An 18,674-nucleotide genomic window follows, 5' to 3' on the forward strand; every position below is an offset into this window, starting at 1 on the left:
CGTCTTTCAATAACGAAATGCTTAAACGATAAAGATTCCAAATTGTTAAAAAAAATGATAAAAACCAATCAAACAGACCGAGCTAAACTCGCACAAACTCATGCTTGTATGTGAGTTCTGCTGAAGGCTGTTCACAGACATAAATTAGTACGATCTGATAGGCTGGAACTACAGAATATTAATCACTTCAGAGTATACACTTCCTTTTTGTCATTTGAAGTATTCCATGATGGACGGTAACTAGCAGTTTTTTTTTTCAATTGGGTAAATTCTCATATCATTGTTGCTTTCTGAACCCATGCAAAAGTCTACACCATGTGAGTGTCAGTATTTAGTAACAAATGATGCGCAAATCATGACGTAAACTTGATCTCGTCTCCCATTTTCATTATAACTAAGACCTAAATAAATTTGCTTTTCTTTTCTTTCTTTCCTCAAGAGAATTTTATTTGCGCTTGGAAGGCCTCCGTCACTCGTTAGTAATCATAGCTGAGTATCGTTTGTAAAAAAACACATCTGGGTATCACTGACGCTAGACTGTCCACTATTCGCCGGGCGATAGTTCCAAAGCTGTTAACCCCGATGACAAACATTTTACGGTTAGACAGATACTACAAGATACCATTATACCCTCATACATAGTAATATATACGTAAATGGGTTGTTTCAATTGGGGCTGTTTTTTTTTTTTTATTGTTAAGAAACATACTGATTTAGTATACAGTAGTAATTAAGAAAATAAGGAAAAATGATAAGAGTAAAAAAAAAGGAAGTTGATTTGTATCCGATTTTGTTCTGGCCAAGAAATAGACTAAGAAGATAACTAAATATGTTATGGGTTTAGTTAAGGTTGAGGCTGTAAGGCTACGACGATTAGCTGTCACACTATGGCACTGCATGTAACAACGTCTCTTACATTGCTAATACTGACTTTTTGGCCTAATTTTCTCACTAATTAAGATCGATAAATTCCGAATAATATCAACGACATTTTAGTCGACAATAGGTAGTTATAATTTCTAAAGCACATTTTTTAAAACTTGAAATAAGCTTTAAGACAAGCTCGCCTTCATAAATGTGAAAATTACAAATAGGAATGAGCTAAGCCAATACTTTAAACATTGGGCGGAGATGAAAGTTGTCTACAATTCTTCTGCAGTGCCTTGCTTCAAAGTTTGTAACACGATGATATCACTAAAAAAAAATTTACGAGCTAGTGAAGCTCTGAGTTTAGACAATTTTTTTTCTTTTTGCCTGTAACTGATAGCTTATCCCCCAATGAGTTGAATTATTCTTTAGTTTTCTTTTTTATATTGTCGGCCAATCAAATACATGCAATTTCAACGTCACTTTACTGTTTTAGAGTCGAAAAAAAAAAGTTTTCCAATATAGGCTTTTTTTATATTTTAGCATCATCTATCTCTTTTTTTTTTAAAACCACTCCCTTTTTCTTTAACAAAAAAAAAAAAAAAAAGACAATATGAGTGCTACCGTATCTGCTTCAAAGGCCAAGCGTCTCGCCGCCAGAGCTGCCAAGTCCTCCAAGTCTGGAACACCTAAAGCATCCGGAAAGAACACTCCTGCCGACTCTTCTGATGTCGAAGGTGAGATGGGTAACCTCAAGATCAGTACTGATCGTACTGCTACTGGTGTCTATACTTCTCAAGAAAGAAGTAGAGATATTAAGATTGATTCCTACTCTCTTAATTTCCATGGTCGTGTCTTGATTGATAATGCTTCCATCGAACTCAATTTTGGTAGACGTTATGGTCTCATTGGTTCTAACGGTTCTGGTAAGTCTACTTTCTTGGCCTCTCTTGCCGGTCGTGATATCGAAATCCCTGACCACATTGATGTAAGTTATTATAAAAGAGTGAAAAATGGTAGAAAAGTAAGTAGTATATGAGTACTAAACAATCTATTACTCTAGATCTACCTCTTGAACCAAGAAGCTGAACCCTCTGAGTTCAATGCTGTTGAGTCCGTCATCATGTCTGCCCAAAAGGAAGTTGCTCGTCTCGAAAAGCAAGTTGAAGAACTTTTGAGTGAAGATGATGGAGCTGATAACCCATTGTTGGACGATATTTATGAACGTATTGAACAAATGGATGCTGCTACCTTCGAAACCAGAGCCTGTACTCTCTTATCCGGTTTAGGTTTCGATCCTCTTCAAATGAAGAAGAAGACCAGTGATATGTCCGGTGGTTGGAGAATGAGAGTTGCTTTAGCTCGTGCTCTTTTCATTAAGCCCACTCTTTTGCTTTTGGATGAACCCACTAACCATTTGGATTTGGAAGCTACTGTCTGGCTCGAAGAATACTTGAAGACCTATGATCGTATTCTCATCATTGTTTCTCATTCTCAAGATTTCTTGAACGGTGTCTGTTCCAACATGATGCACTTGAACCACAAGCGTAAGCTTCTTTACTATGGTGGTAACTACGATACTTTCATGAAGACTAAGGAAGAAAACGAAGTTAACCAAGCCAAGGCTTATGCTAAACAACAAGAAGAAATTGCTCACATCAAGAAGTTCATTGCTTCCGCTGGTACTTATGCTAATTTGGTCAGACAAGCCAAGTCCAAGCAAAAGATTATTGATAAAATGGAGGCTGCCGGTCTTATCGAAAAGGTTGAAAACCCTTTGGCTTTCAAGTTCTCCTTCACTGATGTTGCCAAGCTTCCTCCTCCCGTCCTTGCTTTCCAAGATGTCTCTTTCGCTTGGGATGGTAAGATGGAGAACTGTCTTTACAGACATCTCGAATTGGGTATTGATATGGATTCCCGTATTGCCCTTGTCGGTCCCAATGGTGCTGGTAAGTCTACACTCCTTAAGTTGATGGATAACGAGCTTGTCCCTACTGGTGGTCGTATTCAAAAGCATACTGCCTTAAAGCTCGGTAAATACTCTCAGCATTCAAACGATCAATTGGATAGCTCCGTCTCTGCTATCGATTACATGCGTAACAAGTTCCCTCACGTCTCTACTGATTTAACTCACTGGCGTCAACAATTGGGTCGTTATGGTTTAACTGGTTCTCATCAAACCTCTTTGATCAGCACCTTATCCGATGGTCTTAAGTCTCGTCTTGTGTTTGCTGAATTAGCTGTGCTTCGTCCTCATATCATCTTATTGGATGAACCTACTAATCATTTGGATATGGAGTCTATTGATTCTCTTGCCGATGCTATTAACCGTTTCTCTGGTGGTGTTGTCCTTGTTTCTCACGATTTCCGTTTGATCTCTCAAGTTGCAAAGGAAATCTGGCGTTGTGAAGGTGGTCTTGTTCAACCTTTCCAAGGTTCTATCAATGCTTACAAGGAACAACTCAGAAAGGCTGTCAAGTTATAAATTGTTTTTTCTCTCTTTTTCGCGCACTCTATATTTTCTTTTCTTTTACAAACACACACACTCAAAACCCTTATCCTTATTTTAGATGATAATATATACATTAAACCTTTTTTTTTTCTACTTTTTGCTTTATGATTACGAGAATGTTACTCCTTACCATTTCATATAAATAAATAAACTAAAAACAATAAAAAAAAAACATTCCCCAAAAAAAAAAAAATTACGGATGTCTCGTATAAAAAAGCTCCGTTTTTCTAAACTGTTTCTTGTCTATAATAACATTGGAATGAAGTACGTTTCTATCCTAGTAGCCTCGCTTATCTCTGTATCTGCTCTAGCCATCGATCAAGGTAAACAAATAACAAACATTTAGCTTTATTTTTAGTTAACCTTTCTTTCAGATAACAACCCAAACTGTAAATTTACCCCCCTCTTTGTTTGTGTTTGATAACGGCTAACCTCTTTTAAATAGTCCACATCGCTCCTGAATTACGTGGTTTCTTTGACGACGAAAAAACTGTTACAGTCACTGTCGGATCAGGTACACGGTGTCCCACTGCATCATCGTCATCAGCAGCAGGAGGAGGTGGTGGCTTTGGAGACTTTTTTGGCAACGGTGGCAATCAAAAAGTGACTACGACTGTAACATTCACTCCCTCGCCCATCACTGTCACTAAAAATGCCGGTGGTGATTCAAAACCATCCACTGTGACTGTGCATGCCTCCACGTGTCCTAACAAGACGGAATCCCCTTCTACTAAAACGATCACAAAAGAATGTAGTGCAGCTCCCATGTTTGACGGAGGTGGGCTCTTTGGCGGGAAAACCGTGACAGTAACAGTATCTGCAGGAGCAGCAACAGTAGCACCAACAACAACAACGGATGATGCCATATTTGATGGAGGTATTTTTGGCGGGAAAAAAACCGTGACCGTATCTCAAACATGTGCTTCTCCCTCAACAGTGATAGAGACATCTACCATGACAAGCTATCTTCCTGCTTCCACATCTGTAAGTACGGTTGTGAGTACTGAACTCAGTACGGTTGTGAGCACTAAATTAAGCACGGTTATAAATACTGAAGTGAGTACGGTCGTAAGTACCAAGGTGAGCACTGAGGTCAGTGCTGTAACCACCACAGTGACAAGTACAGTCGCAGCATCTGGTGATACACTGGCCGCACCTACTGTGACCCATGATGTGACAGTAACTAAAACTATTACCACTTTTGTTACGGATGCCGCTGCTGTTGCTACTGCTGCCGCTTCCAATGATGCTCCTACTGCGGCAGAGTTACTATGTGATATTGGAAAGATGAGAAAAGCCCTTGAAGAAAAGCAGAATGAAGAAAGAAATAAACAGTTTCTGATGTTTATCATTGGCGAGATTATAAAGGCAAATCAAAAATCCCCTTTCCTTTTAGAAAAGAGTGAAAATATGAAATAGATAAAACGATCGAATAATAAAAACCACACATAGTATATAATTTTTTTTTTTGTTTTTATTTAAAAAAAAATCAGAAGCTAAACTTATTGAGTGGGAGAGGGTGTGGCATTGGGGTCCAAAGGTAAACGAATCCAGAATCTTTGTTTACGAATCGCTTGTTCAAAGTGTTGATAAAGTGCATCCGAGTCATCCATAATAAGCACGCCATACTTTTTTTGCTCTTGCAATGCAGAATTGTCTAGTACACTGTTAGGTAAGCGTGCAGCTTTGAGTAATGACTTGCCAAGTCCAGAAGCAGCAATGGGTTTACCATGACGATAAGCGTCCAATATAAACATGGCAGGTTCTTCATACGGGAATAAAGATGTGTCTCCCTTCAAAGTATCAAATGCTTCTTGATTACCATTGGGAACATACACGGCATCATAAAGGACCGAGGAAGCTGTCAAGTAAGTCTGAGCGACATCTTTGTTCATTTCAACACCAATCAAATCGACATAGGCACCCTTCTCTGTTAAGAATTTAAACATGTGCTCCACTTGATCTTTGTCAATGCCAGGGGCTGTCAAGATGGCTACTTTTTTGGCTCTGATGTTTTCAGGTAGCTTGTATTTCTCAATGGAGAGCCCAACCGAGGTCATGTTAGCGTTGGGGTAGATATCTTGTGGTGAATTCAAACCCAAATAGGTAGCAATACGTACAGCCAAATTATGATCGACATGGTTCAAGGCTTGCACCATGTTCTCACGTACTGAATTATTATTGCATTTTCCGATTTCAAAGCGTGCACCATCGACCACTTGTTGTTGTTCAAAGGTAGTTAAACTATTGTAAAATAACTGTGCTTGAGAAAAGTGGTCAGCGAATTTTCCGGATTTACCACGCTGTTTCTTGGCTGAGAGTTTTAAAGGAGCACCAATTTTCTCCGATTCATCATACTGTTTCTTGTCAGAGGCTTGTCTTGTTGGGTATTGTAAATCACTTTTATCTTTGCCTGATTGATAGTCTTGTTTACAAACTTGTTCTGGGTATTCCAAATAACCACCTTCTTGTGGGGAAACTACTGCGGGGGTATTATTTTGAAGCGTGTTGGGATAGTAAGCCACTTTTCCCGTGTACACATTACGCTGCATATAGCCATCACGCTGATTGTTATGTACAGGATTCAAGGGTTGGTTGATAGGCAATTGCATGTAATTGACAGAGTTCATACGATTGACCTGAGTGTCGGTATAACTAAATAAGCGACCTTGTAAGAGAGGATCATCGGTAAAAGTGATACCACGTACAATGTGACCTAAATGAAACGTAATTTGTTCCGTCTCTAAAAAGAAGTTGTCAACGTTGCGATTGAGCGTCATTTTTCCTAAGCATTGAGCAGGGACAATAGATTCAGGAATAATTTTGGTAGCATCAAGTAAGTCAAAGTCATACATGTCTTCATCCTCTTCGGGTACAATTTGGGCACAAAGCTCATATTGGGGGAAATCACCATTTTCAATGGCAGTGTAAAGATCGTTGCGATGGTAATCAATATCTTTACCAGCAATCTTTTGCGCCTCATCCTATTAATAATGGGTGAGACAGCAATACCGGAAAGTAATAACTAAAGCTTACCCAGACCAAGTTGGAGAGACCTTGCAATGGTTTCCAAATAAACTTGACAAACACAACTTTTTCATCCTCAGTGATTAATCGAAACCTTATTTCAGATAAATTATATAAATAAATACAAAACCCATTTTAGCATCTAATATAAACAAGTTTCTTACGTATGAACTCCAAATCCTTCTACCTGTCTGAAACTTTTAACAAGTCCTCTACCAGATAAAGCCCATATGACGGTGTGCATACTCTCGGTATGTTGAGAAAAGAAATCGTACGATGTACAATGTGCAGTTCCAGCTTGAGGGACTTCCTTGTCAGGTTCAGGTTTAGCAGCATGAATCAAGTCTGGAAACTTGATGGCATCTATTATGGGGAAGCGGAGTGTTAGTGAATAAAATGTTGTCTGCATAATTTTAGCTTATTTTACCTTGAATGAAAAATGGGGCAATCACATTACCAACTACAGTTGTTAAGTAAGTGATAAATTTAGTGGATCATGCATAAAAAAAATATGACGAAGTTATTACCTAAATCCCAAAGACCTTCTTGCGTATAGAATCGAGTAGCAAAACCACGAACATCTCTTACTGTATCTGGAGACCCTCTGGACCCCAAAACAGTAGAGAAACGAACAAATACAGGTGTCTTTGTTTCAGGATCTTGTAAAAAGTTGGCAGCAGTAATATTGGACCAATTTGTATAAGTTTGGAAATAACCATGGGCACCAACGCCGCGAGCATGAACTACACGTTCAGGAATCCTTTATAAAAAAATGGTATGTCAATACTAAAGTATATATATGTTTTGTAAAATAGAAGAAATCACCTTTCATGATCTATATATATGTGTATATGTATGTATAAAAGTTGTTAGTATACATATGCATATATACAAAGTCTTACACTTGCTTTTAGAGTAATACACTTACCAAAATGCATGACTTTTTCTCTGAGCATAAAGTCCTCTAAAAGAGTTGGACCACGTTCACCGGCAGTAAGACTGTCTGTGTTGTTGATTTTGGTACCGAATTGAGTAGTTTCTTGTGTGCCAGCGTCAATCACAATGGCTTCTTGCACCGGATCCTTCTGGGCCAAAACTAATACCAATGGTATCAGTGTAAGTACTGTATAAAGTAATTTCATTGGAAAAAGTGAGAGAGAGGAAAGAACATATGTTTAAAAATTAATCACTACATTTTATACAGGTGTTTAAAAATAAGACGGTCTTTTTTTCGTTCTTTTGCAGACACATAATTCCTGTTCTAAAACATACACTGTATCTGTGTAGGGGTGATACGGGCAGAAAACACAATTGAGAACTTGGTAAAAACCAAGATGTCATTGTAAGTCCGTCATTAATTATCAACAATCATACTAAAATACATTTATGCAATGACAGATATTTTCAAAAGGACAGTCTTTCGAGGAATAAATGTAATTATTATCATATCAAGTATTGTATACGAGGTTTTACAGCGTTTATGGTACCAATATATGTTGTCGCTTTTAATAGGATATTGAATGGAGTAAAAAGCCCATGAGCGATTAAGAAAATTTGTGCAGTGGCTATGTAGTATGTCAAAAAAATTATGAAATCTCTATTGAAAAAAAAATGCCAATTATTTTAGACAAGCATCCTTTATTTTTTCTAAAAAATTAAATGCAACCTCTATTTGTGATAAAAGTGTCTTCATCTTTTTGACAGCGTGTTTTATAAACAGATAGCCTGTAATATTTTCTAAGGCCATTAGCTAAATGAACCAAGCCTTACTCATTATACTTATCAATAAATAATGAGATCCCTCCCCTCCTAAATTCTACTTTTCCACTTTATAGTCAATAGGTCTTCTCAAACTGATAGAAAAAATAGTACTTGTCCAAATATGGGAGTGATTCTAAATCATTCTTCTGTTACGCATTTGGATTTTGATGAGATTCTACATCCTTTTTAAGGTTATAATTTGAATGTAGGATCTATGTATGATCCTAATCCTAACAGTATTATTTTATGTCCATTTTTGTAGAAAAAATATATATACAACTATTTCCATCATTTTGGTAATTGGCATTCCTTGTTAATAATAAAAAAAAAAATTAAATTCAACTTGAGAGGACCCAATAAAATATAATCCATTCATCAAGGTTATTGAAGTCTGAGGAATTTTATAAAATAACCTTTTATTTAAAGCCAGAAGGTTCTAGGCCGTTCTCAAAAAAAAAAAAAAAAAAAAAAAAAAGATCGACAGAACAATGCGATTTTTTTATGATTTTTGTACCTATCCTACATAGTGTATAATGGGTTTTATACACATTGAGTAATTTGGATTTAGATACCTGATGTAATGCATATTATTATGCCCATTTTGAAGTACTTATTTCATCAGCTGTCAAAAATTTCGTGAGAACCCAAACGATTTGACGTCTCCTTATTTTCAAGTATTAGACAAGATATTCTTTATATGTTACTTTTAATACTAAAGACCATATGAAACGAACATGCCATAGACTTTATATTTTCCTTGTTTTAATGAGAGTTTATTTATACCAGATCGCTATGTACTAATTTACACGAAAGCAGGATAATTACCCCATTCTGTTCTTGTTTGATAGGACTTCAAATTTTGGTGATAAATACAAAATATGTGCTAAAAAAGTTTTTTATGGTGATTTAATGCATTCATGCCTAAAACAGTAATAAAGAACGATATAGATAACCCACTATTATCAATTATTTCGAACACCAGCAGAATTTATGTCTAAAAGTATAAACAGCCTCTGTTCCATACACATGGGCAGTTACTATTGAACGTTCAACGACAAGAGAATACTAAATTACAGATTGATTGTTGCCATAGTAATAAAGTGAAACACTTATCTTGAGACGTAAACCTTTATTGTTGACTACCATAAGCATATGATTCTTCTTGTCTTTATAGTTTAGTAAAACATAAATAAAAGGAGAGGTGATCATGTTTGCTCATTACTTAAAAGTCATATGCATTCAATTGTAAGTACATGATTTTTGATTGATGTTTTCTTCAGTAAGAATATATGGCTCTTTTGCAGATTGTATGATGAATATAAGCTACCAGTTAAACATATTCATATAAGGTATTTCCAACTAGTGTCATGAAGCTTTGTTCTGCCATGGTTGGGAACGGTTCATTTATAAAAACAGTAGTATCCATGCATTACTCTAAGCTTGTTTCTTCTACTAGCAAGAGTTTCTGTTGCTTCTTCGATTCTCACAAGAACTATATTTTTGCAGGAACTGAGTTTCTACACGGTATACATGTAAAATTCTGTTTTTAAACCTCAAACACGGTCATTTAAATTAATACTAGTGATTTCAAGCCAATCAAGGCTAAAGAAAAGGCTAAATATAGTTACGGGTAATTCATTATTTTCCTCCTTTCTCTCTCTTACACACACTTTTTTTTTTTTTTTTTTTTGCTTTTTTGAAAAAGAAGAACTTCATAATGAATATAAATGACAGTAAACGACAGTCCCTGGAAGAGACAGGACCAAGACTTCCAACACACGAGACCATGGATATTTCACCTACACCCAGTAAATCCGTGCATCGTTCAAAAACAGTACGCAATCTTGGTTCAGCAGGAAGTAAAATGCGAGGTTTATTCAAGTCCAAAAACAAGGAAAGCACACCTCCACCAGCACAAGCTAGAAGAATGACAACCAATGCCGATGAAAATGGGTTTATAACGAGACCCATTTTATCCACTTCGGCTTCATATGGCGCTGAACAACAAAAAGGTATGTTTGAAGAACCTTAATTTTTTTGAGGGGGAGACTGGGAGTCAGCTTTAATTTTTAATTTTTTTTTTGTTTTCTTTTTTCTTTTTGCTCATCTCTTTATTTTTTATTGTTACATATAAATAGTTGAACCTCATTACGTTGAACATACCATGAATGACTCTGAAGTGAACAAGATGCCACCACAGCAACCATCTGTTTCATCTGAAGATGCAGAACAAGTCCAGGCACAACAAGTCCAGGCACAACAACAAGTCCAGGCACAGCAACAAGCTCAGGCACAACAACAGCAACAGCAACAACAACAACAAGCGCCACAGGCACCCCCTCCCCATCAACAGCAGCCAGTACAACAACAACAGCAGCCAGCGCAACAACAACAACAACAACAACAACAGCAGCAGCAGCAGACACAAGCACAGGTACAACAACAAGCACAACAACAACAACTCAACTTTCAACACGAGTTGGAGCAGCTGAATGAGCTTATTGCACAGCGAACAGCCGAAGTATTACAAGAGAAAAAGACCAAGGAGCGCCTACAAACGGAGCTGGGTGAAGCACAAAAGGTGTACAAGGAAAGAGAGGCGGAGTACTCAGCCATTGAGCATAGTTTCTTTGAACACACTCGATCGATTCGAGCCACAGATGATGATCTATCAACAATCCGGGATAGTTTCAAGCTTCTCAAATACTCAATTGCACGTTTGTTGATGACGCTGAACAAGAAGGCTGATAAAGCTAAAGCAGCACAAAAGTTCACGGAGGCATGGCCGCATTTGACGATTGTGGATCCTTCTACAGGCGAGATGGAAGGTTCGTTTGTGAACTTGTTGGCTGAGAAATTAGTACATCAACATTTGGTGAAACATGTCTTTAGTGCACCTATTTACCCGGGGCTTAAGGTGAACGATGCGTACTATGCCTTGCATAGCTGGCTTCAGGCTCATGCGTCTCAATTCTCTGTACGGTTACGTCAACAAATGGCTGCAGTGGTGGCCAAGTCGGGTAAGGAGAGTGAAATTCAACAAGCTGCACAAAAGGAAAAATTAAGAATTGCTACCAAGATTTACGATGATCTTGCAGATATTTATCATCCATTTTTACGAGAAAATGATGCAGCTGTGGATGAAGAAAAGCGATACTTCAATAAGATATGTGATATTGTTGATAAATGTCTGAAATTGACCATTGCCATGCGTGGTCAAGACGTTGAGATTACTACCGTACCTATTGAAGAAGGAAAGCAACAATTTGAAGAAGAGACAATGACAGAAGTGAAGGGTAGATGCAATGGTCTTGTTCGTTTTTGTATATGTCCTACCTTTATGGGCGGTGATCGTGAACATGGTTTCCTTGAAAAGGGCAAGGTCGTTATTTCTGGTTAATTTTTTTATAGTTTAATTTATGTGTAACAAATATCTTTTTCTTTCTCTTTTCTTTTTTTTTTTTTTTTTTTTTTTTTTTGCCAATAAACAACTTATAATGTCGAATGAAGCTGAAGAAGAGAATGCTCACTATCGACATAATTCGTTCAATGTAAATAATGAAGCCATGGTTCAACCAGTAGATAGCACGAACCATTTTAAGGCACCTTTTCCAAGGCCTTACCATCAACCGCAGCGACATGCGACGGTGTGGGACAATGACCATCGACCTCATTCGCAATCACATGCACGACGAGCCTCGGAGAACTTTCCAGCACAAAGACAAGTAGCGCAACAACAATTATATCCTTATCAACCCATGACGGGCACGCATCCAGTTCCGACCTCAGATATTACGGTGCCACACATGTTTATTGCTGAGCCCGATGAAGATCCAATACAACATTTGGTTTTATTACCACTTGGTAAGACGGGCGCTGGTAAATCCAGTTTATTAAATATCTTGTTGGGTTATGATGAATTTAAAGCAAAAGCTGCGGCTAAGTCCGTCACGGATTGTATCACGGAACGCACGGGAATATGGACCATTGATCAAACAGAGTCGATTATTACGGTGGCAGATACACCGGGTTTTGCTGATTCTATGCAACGTGATGAGGAATTCTTATCAGAATTTCAAGACTATATTTTGGAAGTGGGGCAACGCTTTGGTATTGATTCATTCATGCTGGTATTCCAATGTAATTCACCCACAGGCAAGTAAGTAACGAGCAGTCACTAAACACACCAGGTTATTTAATGCCAATTGATAGTGTCATGTCTATTTTAGATCATTTTAAATCCATGATGGATCAGAAATTTCCAGACGATGATAGCTATTGGAATCATGTGATGCTTGTATTTACACGAGTCGATTATTTCCCCAACCTGAAACTACCAGCCAATTTACTGAGTAAAAAGCAAAGTATTACCGAAGTGCTGATACCTGAAATTCAAGAGAAATACAATATGAAGGCACCTCCCAAGTATGCCTTTGTAAGTTCAAAGGCACCAAACTGCTCGTACAATAAAAAAGGACAATGCGATTGTTTAGCTGCTAAGAAGTATCATTTGGATCAAATGAGGACACTAAAATCAAGAATTAATGCCATCATTATAGATAATGGTGGTCGATGGGTGCCACACACTTAATATATTCCTGCCTGCTTGTATTCATATCCAATAAATCGCCTCCTTTTATATATATACATATGATTCAAAGCACGGACTTTTTTTTTCATGCGTAGAAAAAAATGGGATCATCTACAAGAAGACAGTGCTTTTAAATAGGACCTGTTCATTAAAAAAAGATCTACTTGCGGCATTATAATGTATAAAAAAAGTTAATTGTTTGATGTGCAGCCCGTTTGTGTGTAACATGACAATGGGAGCCAATCAACCTGAAAAGCAACAAGCAAAAAGAAAAAAAAGACCGTTCTTTTTTTCAGATGGGGTATTTACAAGGGGAAATTGCATTTCTTTTTTTGGAAATGCCTCACAGGTACTTGTGTTTCCCAAAGTCTTAAATTTACCGAATGTTTGATTTCTTTAGTAATTAATCATCTTATGAATTGTCTTTCACATAAAGCGGGATGGGTTCCGGTGAAGAATAAATGTCTGTGTAGATCATGTTCAATTAAAAAAAAAGTGCTACATGCTAAATATAAACAAACAAAAGGACCTTGACACGAAATGAGAAAATGTCAATAATTACTCTGTTTACTGCATTCAAATGTTAACGGTTGTGATCCACCAAATAGCTGTCAATGGTAGTTAGGGCTTACCAAAATCTATCAACGGTAGTTAGGCAGTTGTTATGACTACATGGGCTCATATCAGGAAGCTTCTTTTCTGTCTAGTGATGGGAAACAGACACACATGACGGAGTCTTTCTTGAAGCACCATTGAATAAAAAAGATTTTTCACTTCCAAAAAAAGAAAAAACGCTGTCCATGTTTAATATATTCAAAGTCAACTTTTCCCCTTATTAAACATCTCGTTTTTTTTTGTGTATGTTGTAAAAAAAAGTTTTTTTTTTTTTTTTGCCTCTCTTTTCTCCCCCGCCGCTTCTTTTTAAGCAAACAAACAAAAAGTAATAATAACCCTTGTCGAGATGGCACAACCTGAGGTGTCATGTTCAAAGAGTCATGTAGAGGAAAGAGTGTTGAGAAGCTCACCGTCCAGTACGAATATCTATAGTCGATATCGATTGCCTTCAACCACCACCACAGCCACTACTAATAGCATGGATAGTCTTAATAGTGAAGAGAATAATGTGATGATGGACCATAAGCGTAGTTATACCATTGAAGGGTTGAACACGCTTGCCTACTTTTCAAACACAGATAACGAACTCACGCCATCTGCTGCCATTCGAGACAAGTATTATCAATCCAGTCGTTACTTGTCTGATAACGATGTAATTGACGAAGAAGACATTATATATGAAGAAGAAAAAATTGATGGCGATGTATTCCTCTATCGACCCGGAGATAGTGAATTCTATACGAAACCCACTATTTCCACACCCAGTATTTACAGTGTGAATGATTCGGTTATATCTCTAAGAACAGAGTACAACAACAATGATGATAATCGGTCTATTGCCAGTATTCGCACTGTGGACGACCGTATGCAAGGAAGATCTTCTTCGGTCTTAGGCGCCAATTTAAATTCGTTTGCCCAGAAAACAGCTAAAAAAGTATCAAGATCAAGTTCCATCTTTCGTACTGTAGGGGATAAAAAGTCAAAGGATGATACTGCAAAATCCAAAAAGAAATTACAACCTTTTGTACCCGTGCGAGATTCTCCAAAACCCGTCATGGATAACAGCAGTATTCGAACCGCTGGTGGAACCAGTTTGTTATCAAGGCTGTCTAAATCCACTGCTCCCATGCGAGCTAAATTGTCCGCCATCTCCTCCATCACTAGCCGTATGTTTATATTATTATTAACTATAATTTAATATTCTAACTTTTTATAATTAGGTCACTCGCGTATAGATGCATTCTCGTCCAGTTCAAACTCACTAGCTGTCCCCGGTAGAAAACGCATGGCCGAAAGTGTTTACAATATGCCCATTTCATCATCTTCTCAACAGCAACAAAGAAAACCCAAGGTGATAGAAAAGGCTTCCTCCTTTATCATGTTACCCAAATCGCTCTCTGCCTCTTCTTCTTCTACCTCTTCCATGATCCTTTCCTCTTCAGTTATGGTGGAAGAGCCTGGATCCGTCAAAGATCATATTGTTATTTACCCCGCTTTATTATCTAAAATTGCCTTAGCCTTTAGAGATCGAATTGTGACAAGTACCAAATCCAAGGATAGTATCAAGTACAAGGACGCATTTGACGGAAAAGAGGCTGTGGTAAGTAAACGAAACCTTAAAAAAAAGCTTATATTTATGTGTACACTAAAAAAATAGAGTAGGACAAACTAGCCTTCATTATTAAATCAAATGACCGTAATTTAGCTTTATTATTGGGAAGAGCATTAGATGCACAAAAATTCTTTCACGATGTCAATTACGAGCATCGATTAAGAGACTCCAGTCAAGAATTGTATCAGTTTAAAGAAGACCATTTAATGCGACCCAAGAGTGGTATTATCATGGCTGATTCAACTTCGGAATTCAATCTGTTTCTGGGAAGTCCTACTTCACCTCTGGAAGAGGAAGATCCCATTAATGGTGTCTTTACTTTGTTGACAGATTGTTACTCTCCTACTTGTTCGAGAGACCAATTATGTTATTCCGCAAGATGTCCAAGACGTCAAGAACAACAAAAGAGACAAAAGGGTCATCATCGTGAAGGAAGTAATTCTTACTTGATCACTCAGCAAGAGGAGAGATTATGGATTAATACCGTTCCCAAATCTGTCCTTGAAAAACTTGATAAAAACGAAATTAAGCGTCAAGAGAATATTTTCGAATTAATGTACACTGAAAAAGATTTTGTGGATGATTTGACATATTTAAAAGAGGTAAATTCCCTTTATATGCCTAAAGAGGATACCAATGTGGATTCTAATGTAAAATATTTGTTAGCAATGGATTGAGCCTTTGTTGGAAGAGGATTCACCCATCACTGGGGATAAGCCTGCTTTTGTCAAATCTATATTTTGGAACATGATGGAAGTACTTCAAGTTAACACAATCTTATCCATCAATTTTACAAGTCGACAGGGTAAGAACACAATTGTGGACCAAATAGGCGACATTATGCTGGCTCATGTACCCAAATTCGAGCCATTTGTACGTTATGGAGCTCACCAAATCATTGGCAAATATACCTTTGAAACCGAAAAATCCAACAATCCTGCTTTTGCGGATTTTGTTACCCGAACAGAACGTTTACCTCAATCACGTAAATTGGAATTAAATGGTTATTTGACCAAACCCACGACACGTTTGGGACGTTACAATCTGCTTTTAAGAGAGATTTTAAAACATACACCCAAGGATCATCCGGACCAAGAAACCATTCCACGCGTGATGACCATCATTGCTAAATTCTTGGCGGATGTCAATCGAGAGACGGGCAAGACTGAGAACCTTTTTAATTTACAGTTATTAAATGATCGATTAATCAACAAACATATCTCGAATTTCGTAAGTTACACCATATCACACACGTTTTTTTGCTAAATGTATCAACTGTTTCTATTTATAGGATTTGGATTTAATGGCCTCGAACCGTCAAGTGGTGATCAAGGGAACTTGGAAAAAGGGTTCTGGATCTGAATCTTCTGAAGTTTTAGTTTATTTATTGGACCACTGTTTGTTAATCATCAAGCCTAAACAAAACGAAGAAATTTATAAACTGACTCGCAAGGTAAAAAAAAGACATCAAATTTCCTGGCCTATTATTAACATTTTTTTATTTATTTATTTAAAAAGCCTATTCCCTTGGCGTTGTTATCCATTTCCTTTCCAGATCATACAAAACGAGCCAGTACAATTATTCCTTTGGGAAGACCCAGCAATGTAGTTGGTACCAGCGAGAATAATGTCACTACCATGACCAATAATACAACACCCACTGTCAAAAATGGATACCCCATCTCGTTTGTTCATTTAGGGAAACAAGGTTCGGGAGGTCCCATCACGCTTTATGCATCTACTTTAGCAGGTCGTAAACAATGGGCCGAAAAAATTGATGCCCAGAGAAGAGCTTTGGTTGAAAAACATAAAGTCTTTCATGTTCAACCCATCAATGAAAGTTTCTTTAGTACCTTTAATAAGGTCAATTGTATCGCTGTCTTTGGTAATTTATTCATCTTTATTTCTCCCAATCATCATGTTTTAACCATATATATATACATAGATAATGGAAAGTCGCTTGTGTTGGGTGGCGATCAGGGTGTTTACCTTAAAAAGGAAGGCAGTGGGGATGAATTAATTCGAATCTTGGCCATGGATAAGGTGTCTCAAATTGACATTTTGGAACAAAGTAATTTAATCCTTGTTTTGGCTGATAAGATTCTCTACACCTATTCATTGGATACTTTACTTTCAACCGAAACCGGTATTAAACGAGGCCGCAAGATCAGTAGTCATGTTTCCTTTTTCAAGGTGGGTAAAATCTGGGATAAAACAGCTGCCGTGTCGGATGGTAATGAACAAGTGCATGATGGAGAAGGTGTGGAACGTACGCTTGTTTGTTTTGTACGTTACAATGCCATGACATCTACCATTCGTGCTTTGGAACCTTATGAAACTACCGAATCAAAAAAGAAGAGCAAGCATAAGAATTTACGTGGTTTGATCAGTCGAAATAACGAAGCCCTCAAGGTTTACAAGGATCTATATATTCCTGGTGAAGCGTCATCCATTCAATACTTTAAAAATATCATTTGTGTTGGAAGTGCTAGAGGATTTCAAATGGTGAATTTGAGCTCTGCTGAAGTTCAAAGTGTGTTGGACCCCAATGATGAAAGTAACAAGACTATTCTTGCTTCCAATGAAAATATGAAACCCATCTCAATGTTTAGACATAAGGATGGCAATATTTTACTTTGTTACAGTGGTAAGCACTTATATCGATGCAAGATGGTAAAATATAACTAACACGGGTTTCTTAGAATTGGCATTTTATATTGATAAAAAGGGTAAACGCGTTCGTAAGGATTGGTCCATTTCTTGGGAAGGCAATCCTACGGCATTTTCCTTCCGATTCCCGTACGTTGTAGCATTCAACACAAACTTTATTGAAGTTAGACACATGGATACTGTAAGTGTGATAAAATTTAATTTTGTGTTTGTGTGTTGTGACTGACAGATATTATAGGGAGATTTGCTTCAGGTTATACCGGGTAATAACATCCGTTGCCTTCGACCTGATTCCACTGATCGCATTCATGGTGTGATGGATGATCGTCTGGCGGGATCTGAAGTCATTTTTGAATTAAAATTAGTCGACCCTCATCGTAGAAAAATCAGCATGATAAAAAATAGAAGCAAGAAACCAGCATAAAATATAATCTTTTTACTCTTTTTTTTTTCTCTTTTCTGTACAACAAACACCCATCCATTTATATGTGCTTTATTCCCCCCCCCGCCCACCCACCCACCCCCATTCCACACTATTATTTTACTCTTTTTTAAAAAATACCCTTTTTTTTTGCATAAATTATTTAATATTACTTGTAATTACAATTTGATTAGGTCTTCCCATGTGCTTAATTTAATTAACTAAATGAATGTAGTAGTTCGTAAATAATTGATGGCACAGATTAGCGTTATGTACCATGTTGGTATATTGAGGATGGTTTGTCAATGTTTACAGTACGTTTTATTTAGCTACACGGACAAGTAGCGCCAAAAAATAGAAATATGGTCAAATCATATCAAAGTTTCGTGCAGCTTGTTAACCAATCGAGACATTTACTGGTTCGTAACTAGAAATGAGCTCGTACTTGTTCTTTACGATCAATTATTAATTCGCTCAGTTCCTCAATTTATCTAACTATTGAAATCATATCAGTGTATTTTACAATCATGCAAAACTATACCACCTAAAGAAAGGACTAGACATCTTGAAAAGTTGCAAATCTTGTGGATCGAAACGT

The 18,674-nt window shown here is 37.2% G+C and overlaps 6 protein-coding genes across 6 annotated transcripts; 5 read left to right on the top strand and 1 right to left on the bottom strand.

The window, feature by feature from the left end:
• The first annotated feature begins 1,402 nt into the window (after window positions 1–1,402).
• EV154DRAFT_456878 (P-loop containing nucleoside triphosphate hydrolase protein) lies at window positions 1,403–3,559 on the top strand. Its single transcript, XM_051597384.1, has 2 exons — window positions 1,403–1,855; window positions 1,931–3,559. The coding sequence occupies exons 1-2, from the start codon at window positions 1,481–1,483 to the stop codon at window positions 3,350–3,352; spliced, it is 1,797 nt and encodes a 598-aa protein (XP_051462547.1). The 5' UTR covers window positions 1,403–1,480; the 3' UTR covers window positions 3,353–3,559.
• Window positions 3,560–3,638: 79 nt separating this feature from the next.
• On the top strand, window positions 3,639–4,785 carry EV154DRAFT_598739 (uncharacterized protein; the record flags this gene model as incomplete). Its single annotated transcript, XM_051607067.1, has 4 exons — window positions 3,639–3,702; window positions 3,754–3,768; window positions 3,825–4,713; window positions 4,776–4,785. The coding sequence occupies 4 exons, from the start codon at window positions 3,639–3,641 to the stop codon at window positions 4,783–4,785; spliced, it is 978 nt and encodes a 325-aa protein (XP_051462548.1).
• Window positions 4,786–4,881: 96 nt separating this feature from the next.
• Window positions 4,882–7,548, bottom strand: EV154DRAFT_456883 (catalase-like domain-containing protein; the record flags this gene model as incomplete). The annotated part of the gene is made up of 6 exons (XM_051597385.1): window positions 4,882–5,693; window positions 5,814–6,363; window positions 6,416–6,500; window positions 6,571–6,769; window positions 6,934–7,166; window positions 7,331–7,548. The coding sequence occupies 6 exons, from the start codon at window positions 7,546–7,548 to the stop codon at window positions 4,882–4,884; spliced, it is 2,097 nt and encodes a 698-aa protein (XP_051462549.1).
• Window positions 7,549–9,840: 2,292 nt separating this feature from the next.
• Window positions 9,841–11,623, top strand: EV154DRAFT_493595 (uncharacterized protein). The gene is made up of 2 exons (XM_051599823.1): window positions 9,841–10,179; window positions 10,306–11,623. The coding sequence occupies exons 1-2, from the start codon at window positions 9,885–9,887 to the stop codon at window positions 11,565–11,567; spliced, it is 1,557 nt and encodes a 518-aa protein (XP_051462550.1). The 5' UTR covers window positions 9,841–9,884; the 3' UTR covers window positions 11,568–11,623.
• Window positions 11,624–11,647: 24 nt separating this feature from the next.
• EV154DRAFT_493598 (P-loop containing nucleoside triphosphate hydrolase protein) lies at window positions 11,648–13,002 on the top strand. Its single transcript, XM_051599824.1, has 2 exons — window positions 11,648–12,326; window positions 12,380–13,002. The coding sequence occupies exons 1-2, from the start codon at window positions 11,665–11,667 to the stop codon at window positions 12,756–12,758; spliced, it is 1,041 nt and encodes a 346-aa protein (XP_051462551.1). The 5' UTR covers window positions 11,648–11,664; the 3' UTR covers window positions 12,759–13,002.
• A 652-nt stretch (window positions 13,003–13,654) lies between these two features.
• Window positions 13,655–18,215, top strand: EV154DRAFT_598743 (CNH domain-containing protein). Its single transcript, XM_051607068.1, has 9 exons — window positions 13,655–14,539; window positions 14,594–14,973; window positions 15,036–15,587; window positions 15,652–16,215; window positions 16,277–16,438; window positions 16,504–16,870; window positions 16,931–17,632; window positions 17,688–17,836; window positions 17,894–18,215. Exons 1-9 carry the CDS (start codon window positions 13,720–13,722, stop codon window positions 18,077–18,079), a joined length of 3,882 nt encoding a protein of 1,293 aa, XP_051462552.1. The 5' UTR covers window positions 13,655–13,719; the 3' UTR covers window positions 18,080–18,215.
• The last annotated feature ends 459 nt before the right edge of the window (window positions 18,216–18,674 follow it).

The sequence above is a fragment of the Mucor mucedo genome (genome assembly GCF_025094135.1).
Source record: "Mucor mucedo strain NRRL 3635 chromosome Unknown EV154scaffold_7, whole genome shotgun sequence".
In the NCBI taxonomy this organism is placed as follows: domain Eukaryota; kingdom Fungi; phylum Mucoromycota; class Mucoromycetes; order Mucorales; family Mucoraceae; genus Mucor; species Mucor mucedo.

Excerpts from the sequence above, each read along its gene's own strand:
- EV154DRAFT_598743 (XM_051607068.1), top strand. The coding sequence starts at position 13,720 with ATGGCACAACCTGAGGTGTCATGTTCAAAGAGTCATGTAGAGGAAAGA. Across the intron at positions 14,540-14,593 it reads CATCTCCTCCATCACTAGCC|GTCACTCGCGTATAGATGCA; the intron begins GTATGTTTATAT and ends TTTTATAATTAG. Across the intron at positions 16,439-16,503 it reads TTTATAAACTGACTCGCAAG|CCTATTCCCTTGGCGTTGTT; the intron begins GTAAAAAAAAGA and ends TTATTTAAAAAG.
- EV154DRAFT_456878 (XM_051597384.1), top strand. The coding sequence starts at position 1,481 with ATGAGTGCTACCGTATCTGCTTCAAAGGCCAAGCGTCTCGCCGCCAGA. Across the intron at positions 1,856-1,930 it reads AAATCCCTGACCACATTGAT|ATCTACCTCTTGAACCAAGA; the intron begins GTAAGTTATTAT and ends CTATTACTCTAG.
- EV154DRAFT_493595 (XM_051599823.1), top strand. The coding sequence starts at position 9,885 with ATGAATATAAATGACAGTAAACGACAGTCCCTGGAAGAGACAGGACCA. Across the intron at positions 10,180-10,305 it reads TGGCGCTGAACAACAAAAAG|TTGAACCTCATTACGTTGAA; the intron begins GTATGTTTGAAG and ends ACATATAAATAG.
- EV154DRAFT_493598 (XM_051599824.1), top strand. The coding sequence starts at position 11,665 with ATGTCGAATGAAGCTGAAGAAGAGAATGCTCACTATCGACATAATTCG. Across the intron at positions 12,327-12,379 it reads TGTAATTCACCCACAGGCAA|TGTCATGTCTATTTTAGATC; the intron begins GTAAGTAACGAG and ends GCCAATTGATAG.